The sequence below is a fragment of the Periplaneta americana genome, chromosome 11, assembly GCF_040183065.1.
Source record: "Periplaneta americana isolate PAMFEO1 chromosome 11, P.americana_PAMFEO1_priV1, whole genome shotgun sequence".
In the NCBI taxonomy this organism is placed as follows: domain Eukaryota; kingdom Metazoa; phylum Arthropoda; class Insecta; order Blattodea; family Blattidae; genus Periplaneta; species Periplaneta americana.
The window spans coordinates 64371099-64390672 of NC_091127.1; the positions used below are offsets into that span (position 1 = coordinate 64371099).

A 19574-nucleotide genomic window follows, 5' to 3' on the forward strand; every position below is an offset into this window, starting at 1 on the left:
TTTTGTCTGAATGTGTAGCTGTTTTGATTACACAGAGTGGAAGTGAAATAAGCCTTTGTCCAATGTTTGCAGCGCTCTATTGCAGTAATGGCCCAAGAGAAATGGCTGATTGCTATACAAGCAGTTAGGTAAAAATTATCTGAACAGTTAATGTCTTAAATTTTTTTTTTCAAATTAAACCATTTATACATCTTGATTACACAACTTTTAACACTGTATCACTTCGGAATATGTATGATAAGTCTTTCTTGTGTTAAATTTTAACGTACCTTGTTAACACGTTTCGACCTATTTTGGGTCTTCTTCAGAACTGGTCGTTGTTGGTGTTGGCGCCTCTTGTTTCCTGTGTGGGTGCGTTCGTAGTGTAGAGTCAAAGAGTGTATGTGTTTTTAAATTGAGTTGTATGTTGAGAATATTGTTGGGTGTTTTCGTGTGTCTGTATACTTCATATTGTTCTAGTGTGTTGAGTTTCTGGCTTTTTGGTTGGATGTGCAGTATTTCCATGTCTGTGTTGATGTCTCTGTAGGTGTGGTTGGTATTTGTGATGTGTTCTGCATATGTGGAGCACATCACAGCAATAACAAAATTACAAAACACCTCCACATATGCAGAACACATCACAAATGCCAACCACATCTGCAGAGACATCAACACAGACATGGAAATACTGCACAGCCAACCAAAAAGCCAGAAACTCAACACACTAGAACAATATGAAATATACAGACACACGAAAACACACCCCAACGATATCCTCAACACACAACTCAATTTCAAAACACATACTCTCTTTGACTCTACACTATGAACGCACCCACACAGGAAACAAGAGGCGCCAACACCAACAACGACCAGTTCTGAAGATGACTCAAAATAGGTCGAAACATGTTAACAAGGTACGTTAAAATTTAACACACGAAAGACTTATCATACATAAACCATTTAGCTATGAATTTAAACTGAATAACAAGCAAAAATTTTTAAAATAAATATTGCAACGCAGGACACGTCGTGTATTACCGACTGAGCATAGCACAGGGGAGGGGAGGGGAAGGGAAGTACTGCAGGCTCTGCTTGCTTAGAACCATAAAAACAACGATTTCCTCTAAAACGATGAATGTTAGAGAAAAAACTTATTTACGTTTTTCAAATCTCTTCTCATGATCTATTACCAGTTTTATTTTTATGCAGAAGTTACCATTCACTCTATATAATAAAAATGCGTCATTACATTTCCATAAATATGCGCCCGTTTTATTATTTGAGTAAAATTGTGTGATATCCATTTAAACATACAATGTTAAAAACTAACCTCATGTCTAGTATATACAGTATACCGGTATTAGGCCTACTACTATGTAGTGAGATACAGGCCTGCATTATAATATTTTGTACAATATTTTGTTGTTTTTATGTGATCAGGATCATTCTTTTCTAAAAATAATTTACAATATAAGGCTAAAATGATTAAATATTAATCCAGACTTTGAGGTTAAAATATGTTGTTTAGGGGTTTTTGCAAAATGTTGGTTACGTCCATAGTTTTCTATATATTATTTTATTTTTTGGGATATCGTGTAGTGTGTAGACATAATTTCGAAAAATATCAAACGGTAAAGCACCTATATAAAACTTCAATACATGAATTCATTTTTCATTTTTTAAATCATTTTTAGATTTTCAAAACATTCGTGTAAAATTTACATTTTAAAAACATAACTATGCGGTAACTAATAATTGATGGCCTTACCTCTACCAGATGAGTAAGTAAGTAAGTAAGTAAGTAAGTAAGTAAATAAGTAAGCACTGTTGAAGACACTAATCTTGGAACCTGGCAGGAATGCGATGCGACCTTACAGTTCGCGATAGTGACCCCTATTAGCAATGCTAGCCTGCTACCAGATGTCTAAAAATTGTGTTCTGTTCCAAGAGGACTAATAAATATAAAGTCCTCTTGTTCTGTTCCTACCTCATTGCGGAAGCTGTTGAGCAAGTCATGTCAGCATCACATTCAGGTGCAGTGTCACTGTTCTCACTACCCCTACTGCCATCACCGTCATCAGTATTACTACTATTATTATCACTACCACTGTCCTAAGCCCCCTTAAATTTATAATAATTAGGCTTGTAATGTTGAGACCGATAGGGTGCGTTACAGTGGTTTCAAGTTGACTATCCGTTCACCAGTCAGTAGCTTACTCTAGCATGCATGAACAGTGTACCTGCTGAATACTCCGTTAGCCAGTCACTACCATAGCATGTGTAAACAGTGTACCTGCTGAATAATAATGCCGAAGGTTGAAGGTTCTCAGGCGCATATTTTTGCAGCGGAATTTGGTGAGAGTTTTGAAGTGAATGACTGGAACACTACATGTAAATTATGCAATACAAATATACGAGGTTACAAGCGATATTATATACAGAGACATTACAGCACAAGAAAAGAAAGGAGGAAACTCAAACCCACGAATAATTTTATGATAGTTCTTCTGCACGTAACGAAAGGTACGCAAAAATATATCTTTGTAATGCTATGTAGCTTATATTTACTTTTAGACCTGTCCAGATTTGTTTATGTGCACCTTGTTATTCGTGTAATCGATCGCAGAACCAAGTCAATGTCCTCGTATTAGCTCACGTCCCCGGCCTATGTACCATGCTGCAGTCAACTTGTATAATTGGTCCCCAACATTACAAGCCTAATAATTTTATTAATCATACTCGTATATGATTGGAGTCCATGTTCTTCACAGTACCCTATTGTTTTCCTATATTTTCAATGTGTCTACAGAAGTCTTCTCAGTTCGTGTGGACACTTACCCTCTCATTTTGCCAACATTTTTGAAATATCATATTGCTGTTCACCCAGGTCTCGTCTACTCATCTATATACAAAACTGATTGTCCCTTGCTCCGGAATTCACTTATAAGCATCAGATAGTACCTCGATCTCCAGTCTACGATGGGTGAAATTATTTTCAGAACGTCTTGTAATATTGAACACGTGCAATGATGACACACAAGCCTCAGTACGTTATCTGTTGTTTTTGATTCCCTGCTCCATTCCGCTACTTCACCCCGCAAGTTCCAAGATTGGAGTCTTCAACAATAAATAAATAAATAAATAAATAAATAAATAAATAAATAAATAAATAAATACATAAATAAATAAATAAAGCACTGTTACGTTACTGGTAATTGTGTGCACCTGATATGATGCAGACGACGCCAGATACGAAGGTGAAGATGCGTCTCTGGCGAGCGAAGTGACCGAACATGCAGCAGAACTCTCCCACGAACAGGAAAAGGGTTGCCAGGATGAAGAACAGCGCGGACTTCGTCACAGCATCTGCAAAAAAAAAATTCGTACATTGCTCAGGGGATGAGACAAAGTCAAGTTATATTATGACGACCGACTCATCATGCGTATGCGGTAGTGTTTACGTAGCATTCTCAGATTTGGCAAATTCCCATTTCACCATAATGAAGCCGATGTAAACAAAGTGTAATTATTTACATTTCTTACATCAACATTTTTGTTATCAGTAAGAATAGACGATGAAGGATTCTTTCTGAAAGAAAATCGGATGTGGCATGCACTTTTTTTTCCTTTACCTATGTACGGAGGAGGGATCCGAAGGCTTACACTGCAGCCTGAGGCTTATTGTGCGTACCACTCCTATTCTTGTGAATGATTGGGTAGCCGAACGGCCGCGCTCTTGTACAAGTACAGCACGCTGCACAGTGAACTTAACCCGGGCTATTGTATGGATGATGACGACGACGATGACGATGATGATGATGATATGTGAATTAATGATGGCGAAGTGGTCCGAGGTCCAACGCCGAAAATTACCCAGCAATTCTGCTTCAGTTGGTTGAGAGAAAACCGTGGAAAAACCCTAACCAGGTAATTTGTCCCAACCAGGGTTTGAAACCGGGCCCGCTCGTTTCATAGCCAGACGTGCTGACTATTAGCTCCACAGAGATGTACTGGCATGTACTTATTACTATGCATTTTACGCGTTTCATAATAATTCAGTTATTTGCCATGTTACCAAAGATATTACTCTACAATACCCTGTAATATAATTACACAATTTAATATTTAATAGCACGCGAATGCGAAGATAGACTTCCTTTTCTGACTTGCGCAAAAATTCGTGCAATAAGTTGCAGTCAATTGTAGGAACACCACAAATCCAGGGCATGTAGAAATTTTTTCAATTCCCTATTTGTTTTAGGATTAAAGGAATTTGAAGAATTAAATATGCTATTCACATAATTTTGAATTTTTGTATATTTGTGCACTTTTTTCAATTTCTTGGCTTAAATAGGTTAACCTATATACTATTTAAAATTCTTTACAAGATAAAAAAAAATTCCCTTCTCCGTCTTCTTCACCCAAAATTATTTTAAGGAAATAAAATTATTGTTACTAGTAGTGAATTGCAGAAACCCCTTATGTTCAGGCAATTCAGATTTTTTCCACGAAATACTAAAGAAAGTAATTAAAGTTAGCGTACATCAAACACTAACACAATTTTCCCTCACCTCACAGTGTGTAATTTCAAGCAGCTAGCCGGCCAAAAATCAATTTTCACACCCCATATTTAATTCTAAATTCTTATATAGACGTGTTTATAACACTCCAAAGTATAATATCCACGTGTAGACTAATGCTTACATCTGTTAGGGGACCCTCACAACAGAGCGAAAGTTGCATGTCTCCGATAAGATCATTTACGCTGCAGAGGCAGGCGTGCAGTTTGTGTTTCGATGATGCAAAGTGAGGAAGTTAATATAGTATTTTTCTCTAATACACAGTGTGGGTATATTATAAGAAGCTATATATACTTACAAATAAACTAATTCTTTTGCTAAAAAGTATTATCTTATTGTCTAGAATAAGTGTCTGAATAAACATGTGCAGAGAGTCGAAGTTCTACTTTATTACAATAATATAATATAATATAATATAATATAATATAATATAATATAATATAATATAATATAATATAATATAATATAATATAATATAATATAATATAAATGACAATATTAAACGCAGAATAAATATGGGAAATGCCTGTTATTATTCGGTTGAGAAGCTTTTGTCATCTTGTTTGCTGTCAAAAGATCTGAAAGTTAGAATTTATAAAACAGTTATATTACTAGTTGTTATGTTTGTTGTGAAACTTGGACTCTCATTTTGACAGAGGAACAGAGATTAAGGGTGTTTGAGATTAAGGTTCTTAGGAAAAAAATAGAATTTGGGGCTAAGAGGGATGAAGTTACAGGAGAATGGAGGAAGTTACACAACGCAGAACTGCATGCATTGTATTCTTCACCTGACATAATTAGGAACATTAAATCCAGACGTTTGAGATAGGCAGAGCATATAGGCTAGCACGTATGGGCGAATGCAGAAATGCATATAGTGTGTTAGTTGGGAAACCGAAGGGAAAATACCTTTGGGGAGGCCGAGACGTACATGGAAGGATAATATTAAAATGGATTTGAGGGAGGTGGGATATGATGATAGAGACTGGATTAATCTTGCACAGGACAGGGACCAATGGCGGGCTTATGTGAGGGGGCAATGAATCTGCGGATTACTTGAAAGCCATTTGTAAGTAAGTAAGTAAGTAAGTAATGTAATATAATAACAATAAAATATAATATGTTATTGTTCAGTCAACTGTCCAAAGACAGGTCGGAACCTCACAAATGATACCAACAACGCATCACTTATGAGGCAACTACGCCAGGAGATAATGGGGTAAGGTGGCCAGTTACTTTCCCCTTCATTTCATACATCGACGATTAGCTACATATAATATAATATAATATAATATAATATAATATAATATAATATAATATAATATAATATAATATAATATAATATAATATAATATAATATAATATAATATAAGTTAAAAATATCCATTTAGACCTACAGGAAACTACAAAACATCCATAATAATTGTCTTTATATTAGTTAATTAACTCGATCACCAGACAATGATCGTTTTCATTTCTTAGCACGTTAATTTTGCACTAACTAAGTGAACTGCAATATGCTGCTAGTGAGCAAAAGTTCGATTCTTGCCGTGAGTGGAGTGTTATCTTCATTCTAAGGGCTTCGTACTTCAACCTTGTCTTGCTTTCAGACATTCAAATAAAGAAAATCTCATCCAGAGAATTGGCGTCTGGAAAGGTTCCCAAATATAATATAATATAATATAATATAATATAATATAATATAATATAATATAATATAATATAATATAATATAATATAATATAATATAATATAATATAATATAATATAATATAATATAATATAATATAACATAACATAACATAACATAACATAACATAACATAACATAACATAACATAACATAACATAACATAACATAACATAACATAACATAACATAACATAACATAACATAACATAACATAACATAACATAACATAACATAGTATAGTATAGTATAGTATAATATAATATAATATAATATAATATAATATAATATAATATAATATAATATAATATAATATAATATAATTAATGTACCGTTAATTAATGCTAATGATAGCGTGTATCACTAATTATTTAGAGTTTGACATAGGTGCTGAACAAATTTCCGAGTTTTAAGTTCGTATAATGAAGGTAGAATGAATAAGGAGTAGTAGTTATACAAGGTAGAGGTTTTGTTATCTGCATGTTACCCCCGGCAGTCCGTCCTCCCGCCCTGCACGACTGAAGCCTTTGGTCAAGAGACGCCGGCCGGGGAGATAATGAGTGCTGCGGCGTGGCTTCCTCTCCTGGACTGTCAGTGTCAACGCAAACCGTAAGTGAATTGTGCAAATCCCTTCTTTCCAGCAGACCAGAGTAAGATAGTAATGTGCGTAAAAATCTGTACACTCACAACTTCATTTAGATATCTACCGCTTTCATACTGATTTTAATGTCATGAAGTTGGAACATTAGTAGGCCTACATTATTTTACTTAGGACAATAATTAAACATTTTCTTCCTACACTCCTTATTTTCTACATTCGTCTTTTCTTCTTTCTTTGTGTTTGCTTTTAGAACACATGATCTTTAATCTTTATAAACATTTTTGGGTTGTATCTCACTCGTTGAAGGATGTTTACTTTTTATAGTTTATACTTTATATAATTAATTAATTAATTATAATTAATATGTGCATTAATTAATTAATTAATGCACATATTAATTATAAAAAGATTAACTCCATATGTAGACGAAATTATTGGGGATCATCAGTGTGGTTTCAGGCGTAATACATCGACTATTGATCAGATTTTTTGTATTCAACAGATATTGGAGAAAAAATGGGAGTATAAGGGTACAGTACATCAGTTATTCATAGATTTAAAAAAGGCGTATGACTCGGTTAAGAGAGAAGTTTTATATAATATCCTTATTGAATTTGGTATTCCCAAGAAACTAGTTCGATTAATTAAAATGTGTCTTAGTGAAACTTACAGCAGAGTCCGTATAGGCCAGTTTCTATCTGATGCTTTTCCAATTCACTGCGGACTAAAGCAGGGAGATGCACTATCATCTTTACTTTTTAACTTCGCTATAGAATATGCCTTTAGGAAAGTTCAGGATAACAGAAAGGGTTTGGAATTGAACGGGTTACATCAGCTTCTTGTCTATGCGGATGACGTGAATATATTAGGAGAAAATCCACAAACGATTAGGGAAAACGCGGAAATTCTACTTGAAGCAAGTAAAGGGATAGGGTTGGAAGTAAATCTAAAAAAAAAAAAAAAAATACTAAGTATATGATTATGTCTCGTGATCAGAATATTGTACGAAATGGAACTATAAAAGTTGGAGATTTATCCTTCGAAGAGGTGGAAAAATTCAAATATCTTGGAGCAACAGTAACAAATATAAATGACACACGGGAGGAAATTAAACACAGAATAAATATGGGAAATGCGTGTTATTATTCGGCTGAGAACCTTTTGTCATCTAGTCTGCTGTCAAAAAATCTGAAAGTTAGAATTTATAAAAATTATATTACCGGTTGTTCTGTATGGCTGTGAAACTTGGACTCTCACTTTGAGAGAGGAACAGAGATTAAGGGTTTTGAAGAATAAAGTTCTTAGGAAAATATTTGGGGCTAAGAGGGATGAAGTTACAGGAGAATGGAGAAAGTTACACAACGCAGAGCTGCACGCATTGTATCCTTCACCTGACATAATTAGGAACATTAAATCCAGACGTTAGAGATGGGCAGGGCATGTAGCACATATGGGCGAATCCAGAAACGCATATAGAGTGTTAGTTGGGAGCCCAGAGGGGAAAAAACCTTTGGAGAGGCCGAGACGTACATGGGAAGATAATATTAAAATGTATTTGAGGGAGGTGGGATATGATGGTAGAGACTGGATTAATCTTGCTCAGGATAGGGACCAATGGCGGGCTTATGAGAGGGCGGAAATGAACCTCCGGGTTCCTTAAAAGCCAGAAGTAAGTAAGTAAGTAAGTAAGTAGGTAAGTAAGCAAGTAAGTAAGTATTAATTATAAAAAGGTTACTGTCTTTTTCTTTCTGTTCTTCTGTATTACGATTGCTTGTTTCCTTCCTTTCATAATTAATTTATATATTAACTGTTGTTCAGTCAACTGTACGAAGACAGGTTTGAGCCTCGTAAGTAATCAATCAGGTATCACTGATGAGGCAAGTAAGCCAGGATATAATGGGGTAGGATGGTCAGTTCCTTTCTCCTTCCATTGCATACTTCGCTCACTAGTAATGTATTACACCAGTGATGTTAACGAGAGCGAAACGTGCTCACAGCCCGTATGCGCTGATCAGAGCACGTAAGGCACGCAGGTATAAGTCACTAATGAACACAAGGATTGTACATTACACATTGACGAAGAAGTCGTTCAGTAAGTTTCAGGCTGACTAGACTCTTGACTTTTTATGTAAGTGAAAGATGAGGTAATGCTCTTTATTGGTTTGTGGAAATTATTTAGTTTCAAAGGCAAGCAGTGTCGAACGCCTGAAATTATTAGTTCATTGACAGAATGATATAATATTCAAATTATTAGTTTGTTTTTATTGACATTAAGTAGTAGTAAATGTATGTGAAGTTGTATTATAGAGCTTCTTCCTCACAGCATTGTATTTATGTTTACAGAATAAAGTACAAACAAAAGAGTGTGCTGCTAATGGCGTAGACTTGTTACATGTCAGTTACGAGTTGTGTCTATAAATTTTCCAGATTTTCGTACATATATTCTCATTTTGACGATGTTTCTTACCATTGCAATGTCCTTTAGTTAAGCCAAGGAAAAGTAATGTCCAGGTATTTTTAATTGCGTGGATATAGCTATTGTTAAAAGCTTTCAGATGAAGATTTCATTGTGGATGTCACAGATTTCACAGCATAATTTTTATAATTTCATCGCCTTCAGTCATTGAACTCCTGTTCAACAGTGTAAAATAATGCAAAGTTTTAAAAAATCTCTGGGAAAAGTTCCATAAACGATTTAAAGATATTGACCTGCTACAGCCCAAGTTGGATTTGGTTTGTGATACTTACTCATCAAACCCAGAAAATATACCAACACAGTTACAATTGAATACCCGAATTGATAAACATCCCAAGTCCAAAATTTACCGAATTCGACTTTTTACCTAACAAGTTGTGTTTTACATAGGCTATCATTCTGTAAAAAAGAATATCCTAAGTCCGACTTCAAGCCTGTGTTTTTGGATCATATAAATATTTACTTCAATACTTATAATGCAAGCCTGTATAGTTTCTTTGCGGTCCTGAAAAATTTACTTCAATGGACTTGGAATGTTAGTCAATTCAGCTTTTCCAGTAGAAATTATTTTGTTGCAGGAAACAACATTTCACTGGTCATAAGAAGGCTGGTGTCGGCAAAATCAGAAAAAGCACTTCTGAATTACGCGAGAAGTCAGGAATTTAAATTTGTTTCTAGAAGTGTGATGATGCTCATATAAGTAGTACATGATTATGTAACAGTTAATAACAATAATTAGGCTAATTATAAGCCTCATTATGTAAAATTGCTTAAGTTAAAGAGAAGTTATGTTTATTATTTGTTATATCCCACAATTTCATAATTAATTGCTTTTATTAGAAAGGTACATGCTGCAAAACATGCTTTTATTTCTTGTTTTCTTGTATGAGCGTAACACATTATCAATTACTGAAGAGCAGTTTAATTCATCTTGCAATGGTAGGCCAATAGAGTTCATTTTGCTCACCCCTTCTTTTTCATCGCTACTGCCTGCAGAATAGATTCATTGGAACCCGTGAGCGCTTGGTAGCACGTAGAGTCTTTCACGTGCTCTGACCTTGACATCTCTGTATTACACTAATCAGACTTCAGAAATACAGGGTGATTCACGAAGATTGTGTCGTACTGTAGGATCTGATTCCTGATATTATTGTGAAGAAAAAAGTTTATATATACAGGTGTCAGATTTTGAATAGTTTTCGATAAAATCACGATTCTTCCATCCGTAACACGCATCCATCTCTCTCTGAAACTGTGTGTTACAATACAGCTGATAGCAGAGACATACAGTCTTGTGACATCAAGTGAGGATTAGCGATAACGCAACACCGGTACAACGTACCTCCGAACAACGGAAGTTAAAAGAAACGGCACGTGCAGTTCACACCCGGGCGACTTCACGTATTGTTCCAGAACAGGAGTCGTCATATCAGTGCACTATGGTGCAGGGACAGTTTGCTCGCTGCTCAGTTCTATCCCTCAGACATCAACTGTGCAACAGGAGGTGGGGGGAAGGAATCAGGTGATGGCAGTGGCGTCCGTTCACTTGTTCAACCCTTTTAATCAGTCTTTAATAATTATAATAAATACGGAAGAAGCATGTACTTAATTTATTTTAAGAGGAACTGTGTAATAAGTAAACCACTTTTCAGTTTAAGACAAGAAATAATATGTATTTTGCCGTTATGTATTGTATCGGTTTTGAAAGTAAATAGTTTTTTTATATTAAAGTAATTGAGAACTTACAGACCTATAGGCCTAATGCATTTTCACTATTACGAAATATTAAACAAATCGAATCCATTAGTAACATTTAAATCATGTCATCCTATTCCTTTGTTCAAGTGTCGTCAATAAAATAAAATTAATTATCCATTTTTTTATCTGACACTATATATCACAAAACCAATTATTTGTTATTATGTATAACATATTAAACAAATTATAGTTTCTGTTACAAGGCTAAAGTAGGCTTAAATTATTTTATTACAATGTAAATAACAAATTATAAAATTTATTTTCGCTGTTCGTTAGCATTGGTTTTCCTGGATTTTTAAATCACTTTTTAGTTTAAGACAACAAGCAAGTTGTACTTTTTCGTTATGTATTGCAGCGGTTTTGAAAACAAATACTTTTTGTTCATATTAAAGTAACTGAGAACTTACAGACCTAAAATACATTTTCACTGTTACAAAATATTAAACAAATCGAACCCATTACTAATATTTAAATCCTGTCATCCTATTCCTTTGTTTAAGTGTCGTCAATAAAATAAAATTAATTATCCATTTTTTATCTGACACTATATATCATAAAACCAATTATTTGTTATTTTGTATAACATATGAAACATACTGTCGTTTCTGTTACAAGACTGAAGTAGGCCTAAATTATTTTATTACAATGTAAATAACAAATGATAAAAATTATTTTCGCCGATCATTAGCATTGGTTTTCCTGGATTTTTTAATTCGTTTTCCCCTCACTAACTGGTTTATGTAAGGTGTCAATGCTCGTGTAGAACACAATCGAAGAAGGCATTGTAAATTATGGTCAGAAAGTTGGCTTCTGTGGTGGGATGCGTTGGCTTGGCTCGACACACACTGTTACCTCCTCAGCCAGCGTCTCGGCGCTCCGAACTAGTATGCAGGCCAGTTGACGATGGCTGTTCCAGAAGGTGGAGTCTTTGAAAACCGGGTTTAATGCAGATTTTTCAGGTGAGTAATAATTTGAATCTTTAATGAATTTATAATACACTCAGTACCATTCTCGTAAATAATTTATATGCTTAAACCTTCATAATTTCCACATTTTTGTTTAGCATTCAGAGGATTTAACTCAATGAAAAAAAAAAAGACATGTTTATATGAACTTTTTTCATCACAATTGTCAGAAATCGGATCCTATAATCTTCTTGAATCACCCTGTATATTAATTATAAACTGATTATTTATTCAAATCTAGTCTTCCAGGTGAAGCTCCCTGTAAAGCAGATTTGAATAATTTCAAGGGAAAAATTGTTCCGGGGCCGGGTATCGATCCTGGGGCCTCTGGTTGAACGTACCAGCGCTCTACCACTGAGCTACCCGGGAACTCCAACCGACACCGTCTCAACTTTTCCCTTTATATCCACACACTCGTTGTGGGTCTCTGGCGTTTCGTCAGCCCACGCGAGTTGTGTGGATATAAAGGGAAAAGTTGAGACGGTGTCGGGTGGAGTTCCCGGGTAGCTCAGTGGTAGAGCGCTGGTACGTTCAACCAGAGGTCCCGGGATCGATACCCGGCCCCGGAACAATTTTTCCCTTGAAATTATTGATTATTTATTGATTATCATAGAACATGTAACTGAATGTAATTACCTTACCCACCTAAACTCAGATATGAAAATGATATAGATCTCAAATTACAAAGCATAACAAAATAAATTTAATTATTAAACGGAATTTCGGAAAACCTAATGTCCATACAAACAAAATTACGATTACATAATAATGACAGCAAAAGGATGTCTGAAATATAGTAGTGAAAACTGAATCTGGAATTCAAAATACTGTAAAAACCGAACTACAAGCAGTTAAAATGAGTTTTTTACGACCATTTTTAAGTTTAAGCAGGATGGACAGAGAAAATACAATCTGAGTAAATTGAATGTGAGCATGCAAGAAGGTAACTTCTCCAAAAGAGCAAGTTTTCAGGAAAAGGTTAAAACTGATTCGCAGTCACATGACGTATTGCACAATTTCTTTATTACAACATATCAATAGAAAATGGTAATGCCTGCCTTTCTAATGTATTATTAGCAATGAATTTTATTTGCATTAAGTACAAATCTGTTTTAACTTTCTCCTGAAAACTTGCCCTTTTGAAGAAGTTACCTTCTTGCATACACACTTTCAATTAAAAGTTCCAAATATATTAAGAGATCTTCACCGTTTTCGTTTTTCTTTCTGTTTTTCTGTCTTCCCGTTCCTTATTTCCTTCCTTTCTTAATTAATTAAAGTAGTAATAATTAATTCTCGTTTTCTCTGCCCATCCATCCATCCATCCATCCATCCATCCATCCATCCATCCATCCATCCATCCATCCATCCATCCATCCATCCATTTCTTTTTTAATTCTGGAAAATACCTTTGGGGAGGCCAAGGCGTAGATGGGAGGATAATATTAAAATATATTTGAGGGAGGTGAGATATGATGGTAGGGACTGGATTAATCTTGCACAGGATAGGGACCGATGGCGGGCTTGTGTGAGGGCGGCAATGAACCTTCGGGTTTCTTAAAAGCCATTTGTAAGTAGCCTAAGTAAGTAAATTTGTATAAAGAAACATGTTTTTATATAAGCTATAAGCATTTTACCTTTATTTAATTAAATTATTTTACATCTCTATAATTTATTATTTTTTCTACATCTTTCCCTTAATCAATATCTCCTGTAGTTTCTTTTCTTTGTCATACATTTACAATATTCACTAAACCGTTATTTATTAATAAGTGGAATTTATATGAGAAAACGAAAGGACACCTCGAAAGATATTAATACGACAAACAACAGGATACATACAACATTAATTTAATATACAGGGTTGAAGTGAAATAGCCCTGCAGATTTTCAGAGCGAATAGCTCATGTTCTCTCTAACAAAAAAGTGTAATACCATATTGGTGCAGAGTTCATAGTTTTCTCAGAAGAAAGGTTTTTTCCCAAATGTTTAACACGCTCTTATTCGGTAACTGTTGCGAGTAGGATCGTGATTTTTGTCTATATCGATAGAAAATCAACAAAGAATCATTTATTCCTCTGGCGTATTTCAATAGCGTGGACAATTTTTGTGTAAATTTAATTTAAAACCACTAATTTGAAGTCATTGACCGATGCAACGAGCTTGCTACATTGTAACCAGAAAGGCAGGTAGGTGGGAGGTAGTTCACTAAGGCACACAGACCTGGGTTCGTTGACTTCTTGCATTTGTATTACGAGAAGAAAGAGCAGTGTGTTAGTGGCGATGTTGCCAGACTGCTGAAACTTTCAACTTAATTTTCTAATTAACCATGCATTTAATCACAAAACGTAATACAGGTTTTCTGTTCATTTAAGTGTACCCTATCGTCCCTTTAAATCTAGAGGATTATTTCATTTCCACTCTGCATATTGGGATGAAACAACGTTCATAACGAAAAGCGATGTAAAGACGAATTCTTTGATTCGAGTTAATGATGCAGACTTCACGTTTCTAGAGCCACTAGTTGAAGAAGGAAAACATTATGTAGTAATCACATTGTAACTATGAAGGAGAGACGTATACGAAATTGTAATGGTTTTTCAAGTGCTCCATCGACTGGAAAAGGTAGGAGGTCAGAGTTACATAGAACAACATTGCTGCAGTTAAAATATTAGTCCGTTCAACGCATACGATTAACATTAAAGATTTCGCAGCGTTGAGGCGCTAATCAAGCTTGAATATCGCATGAGAAACCTTCAGTGACTAAATGGGAAGATTAAACTGGCGCCACGTAATGAATCGGATTTCACTGGCTGCAAATCAGATAAAACTGTGCTTATGGAAAGTAACGTAGCGTGAAGGAATATCTTGGATATCTGCTTCAGCATTGTTGCGACGTGATGCTGACAGAGAGCGGTGGGTGGGGGAGGAGAAAGAGAGAGGGAAACTTTATTGGTTTGGGTCACGTCTTCTGATACAGCCTCTTGAGACGAGACCAAACTCTACTACTATCCGAGGCAGACAGATCTTCTCTTCCTACAACTAATAACAATTACGTGTAAAAGTGTCATACAGTGGAAATTATTTTAGCTCCACGATTAGCAAGTATGATTTATATTATACGAAATTTGAGAACTAAAAGTTATTGCAGTCAAAATTACTGAAAAGGACATACATTTTGCTTCTAATCTCTCTTTAATCATTAAAAACATTATCAGAAAAATGTGACAAGTGATTCTACCCTCTATTGATCTAAAAAAGGAGTTCACTATTCATGTGTTACGGTCCTCAGTGCACTGTCTAATAAAATTATCTTAAAGGTTTGAAAGGTCATGAGAAGTGGTTCAGAACGGAATTAACCAATTTTCTGCATACTCATACCTTCTACACAACTGATGAATTATTTTTGCTTGTAAAATGAATTAATCTATTTACTGTGTAATTACTGTGTTCTTAGGAAAATATTTGGGGCTAAGAGGGATGAAGCTACAGGAGAATGGAGAAAGTTACACAACGCAGAACTGCACGCATTGTATTCTTCACCTGACATAATTAGGAACATTAAATTCAGACGTTTGAGATGGGCAGGGCATGTAGCACGTATGGGCGAATCCAGAAATGCATACAGAGTGTTAGCTGGGAGGCCGAGACGTAGATGGGAGGATAATATTAAACTGGATTTGAGGAAGGTGGGATATGATGATAGAGATTGGATTAATCTTGCACATGATAGGGACCGATGGCGGGCTTATGTGAGGGCGGCAATAAACCTGCGGGTTCCTTAAAAGCCATTTGTAAGTAAGTAAGTTTGTAAGTAACTGTGTAATTATTGTACAATTTTGTATAATTCAAATGATGAAGTATGTATGACGTAAATTGAATTAATGTGCACTCTATATATTGTATATTTTATGTATACCTCAACTGATAAACTGTTTATGCTTGTAAATTGAGAATTAATCTCTTTGCTGTGTATTGCATATTTTTGAACTAGCTGAACTAATGTTTTATATATGCTTATAAGTTGAATTAGTTCACCTGCATATTGTTTGTGTTTGTAAATTGAATTAATCTGCATGCTATATACAGAGTGCATGATAATTTCTGCACCAAAATTGGAGAGATTTGAAAGATCTAAATAAGTTTTTTCTCTAATATTCACCGTTTTAAAGAAAATCGTTATGTTTCTATGAAGCATTTGGCAACATCATGGCTACTGCAATGATTCTACCAGGCGCCGCACAGTGGTTCCAAATACAAATCTAGCAGGACAAAATTAATAACTCTCCTCGTTTCTAACAGATTTTCATTAAATTTTGTATACAGGTTACAATTGGGATTTTGCATTTGCGTGTGAACTCTGATTACGATTGGATAAAATAAACCACCCTTTCACAGGGGTTGAATTTTAAAGAATTATAATAATTTTACAAAACTGATTTTCGCAGGGATTGGAACGAAATCACAAATGTATTATATACTTTCTACTTAATTTTAATGTGTGAAAGATGCTAAAAATACACAACAGTCGTAGATATTAAGTCAAATATCATTTAATTTTTTTAATAAAATAGCCTACATATTAATACAATTTTAACAAAACCTCTAACTCTGGTTAAATAAACCTAAATTTGAAATATTTACAGATATTTTAGAGAGTTGTAACTCTATTAATTTTCAAACATAATAATAATAATAATAATAATAATAATAATAACAATCATCATCATCATCATCACCACCACCACCATCATTACCATCGTGATCCTGGAGCAGTCTCAGTAGGTCTACAACAGAAGATACACTTTTTCTACTCTTTTGGCGTAAGTTACGAAGACTGCTTACCATCGGGCCAGAGGAAATTCCATCAAATCCATCGTCATATCGGCTCTACAAAATTTGCGCGCGTGATAAGCTTATTCCCTGAAATTCCTGTAATCTTTATATCGGACTTCTTGGGGTTCCTCGGACATCATCCCAACAAAAGTACGGCTTCCTTTATCAACTGCGCACTTTGGATAAGTATTTTATGCACACTTTGCGGCATATAATACCACTTATATTTCTGGATGTATAATTCTATAGTGCCCAAACAGTATTTTTTCAAACTCTCCCACTGGCGATTGTTTTAAGCAGTGGTCGGCAAAGATTACGTCATATAAAATGCAGCCCGCAATACACAGCAAACGGGAATGTAGGAGAGGAGGATATCCAGATTGCTTAACGTTGAATGAACAAGCTAAGGGGAGGGAAATCATGCCTTACCCCTCCGCCCTGCTTGTAGGCTATATTAAGGGGTTGATTCGCGAGTTACGAAATGACTGGTTTTAAATATGGTTCCAAATCACCGAATTAAGCCTTCATCTACGCCAGTAGCTTCTGATGCCAAACCTGAAGAACCTCCGCGCGCTAATCCCGTCATTAGTCGTACCAAAATCTGGTTTGGGAATGTCGACAAGAAGTCCCATTTCTTTACGTAAGTGATCTTGTTTTCTTTTCTTTAATTCATTTTCGTGGCCCTTTCTGAGTAAAAACTTAACACTTGCTTTACCATTTCTGCTGCATCAGGCCTATATGTTGGTCTTAAATCCATTTCTGCGACAAGAGCAATCTCATCAACCAAGTGTGTTTCCACCAAAGGCTTCAGCTTCCTCTTCTGACTTTTCTCAGCACATTCATGAAACGACTTTTGTGGACGATCTTTGTTTTTTCGTTGCTAGACACAGTCTATTTTTTTTTAAAGTCATTTTAACTCTTAACCAATCCTTGTATTTCCATAAGAAAATTTTATAATACATAGAGGCAATTAGTCCATTGCTCTTTAAGTTTCATTCAGAATTCAGCACTTTTTTCTGCACTAATTTACGATCATGTCCCTCAGAATCTCCTAAACCATTTTAATTAATACATACTCAAACACACAGGCTAATCTTCTTAAAATATTATTTTCTTTTCACGAAATGTCAACTAGTTCTCGTCTTAGAATTCCGTCCACCATCACTAAAATATAAATAAAAGGAGAAGGTGGTTGAAGTTGGTTATAAAACCTTTATAATTACATACCTAAATGACTAATGTAAATGCTGAACCTGCTTTGACAATGGCCTTTTGTGACCTTTGCTTTTGCGGGCCTGCTACAGCAAATAAAATTTTAAAAATTTTCATGGGACACTTCTCTGTGTATTAATGATTATTATAACTAAATAACACAATGTTAAAGTTCGAAAATGCACTAAAAATGTAGGGAAATACCTGTAGTTTTATTCATCTTCAGACATCGATGTTCCGAAGGTAACTTGCCGGGCGATGCTAACGAGAAGAGTACTGCATGTCTGTGCTGAACACTTGAATTCTACCTGCTCCTGCGCAGACCACAATAATTTTTATGGAAAACTGACTACGAATCGTAGATACACGACTATTTAGGATTATAGAACTGCAGTATTTATATTGCTTTGAAGATCAAACATTTATACCTTTTGTCCAGTCAGATTTGAGTTTGGAACCACTGTGCGACGTCTGCACTCCTTATCTTTCCCTCCCCTCTGTACTCAGTTGGCGACAGTGCGCCGCGTTGCAAGATGTAGGCTACTCATATTTAACGATTTTCGCAATTATTAAATTTAAATTTATGGCTAAACGGTTTGATATGAAGAAAAAAGATTAAAGACATTAACTTCAGATTATTTTTACCTAACTGCTTGTATAGCAATCAGCCTTTCTTTCGGGCCATTACCGCAATAGAGCACTGCAAACATTGGGCAAAGACTATTTTTTTACCTGCTTAACGATGCTTCATTGAAGGAAAAGTGTAATAAAAGTTTTGTTACATTTAACATGTAGAATCTTAAATTTTAGTGCATCGGAACCCTTCCACCCTTTATTGTATCATTTTATATGGCTCGGCTGATAAATTGTTCAGGCTTGTAAACTGAATTACTTTGCTGTGTGTAGTGTTTTGGTATAATTCCACTGCTTCCTATGTATTGCGTATTCTTTTGTATATTTCAACTACTTATTATGTATTGTACATTCTTGTAGAACCATCAACGTAGCTAGGTCGGCAGACTCACTTGTCTGTTGATAAGGAGCTGAGCTCGGGCTTGGGTTAGATTCCCGTTTGGTTGATTACCTGGTTTAGTTTTTACCGAGGTTTTCTCCAACCGTAAGGCAAATCCTCGGCCTCAGCCCATCTTACCAAGAAACTGTGCAACTCTTCACTTCTTGCACATCTTACAGTTTCAGTGCTGATTTATGGAATACAATTAATGAAACGAAAAAAAAAATATATTTCTGCAATTGCGTGAAACATTTATGTTCTCTGTTGAATGTTACTGTGATACTTAGATTTTAAATGAATTATTTATAAGGATTGTGAATATGATTGAGAGTAAAATGAATTTAAAACACTCTATGTGTTGTTCTTTATTTAATATTGATATACCATAATATATCTGTTCGAGTAGTCTATTTACAATATAATTACTATATTTCAACTGAGTAATCTGTTCCTAAGCAAGTGACGTC

At 35.0% G+C, this 19574-nt stretch overlaps 1 protein-coding gene across 1 annotated transcript in view; it reads right to left on the reverse strand.

Moving 5' to 3' along the window:
* Positions 1 to 19574, reverse strand: part of stg1 (stargazin-like protein) — a 1309117-nt gene that overhangs the window by 9253 nt on the left and 1280290 nt on the right. Inside the window, exon 5 of the mRNA XM_069839565.1 lies at positions 3208 to 3348. Coding sequence (XP_069695666.1) covers positions 3208 to 3348 — 141 coding nt within the window. The remainder of the gene's footprint in view (positions 1 to 3207; positions 3349 to 19574) is intronic.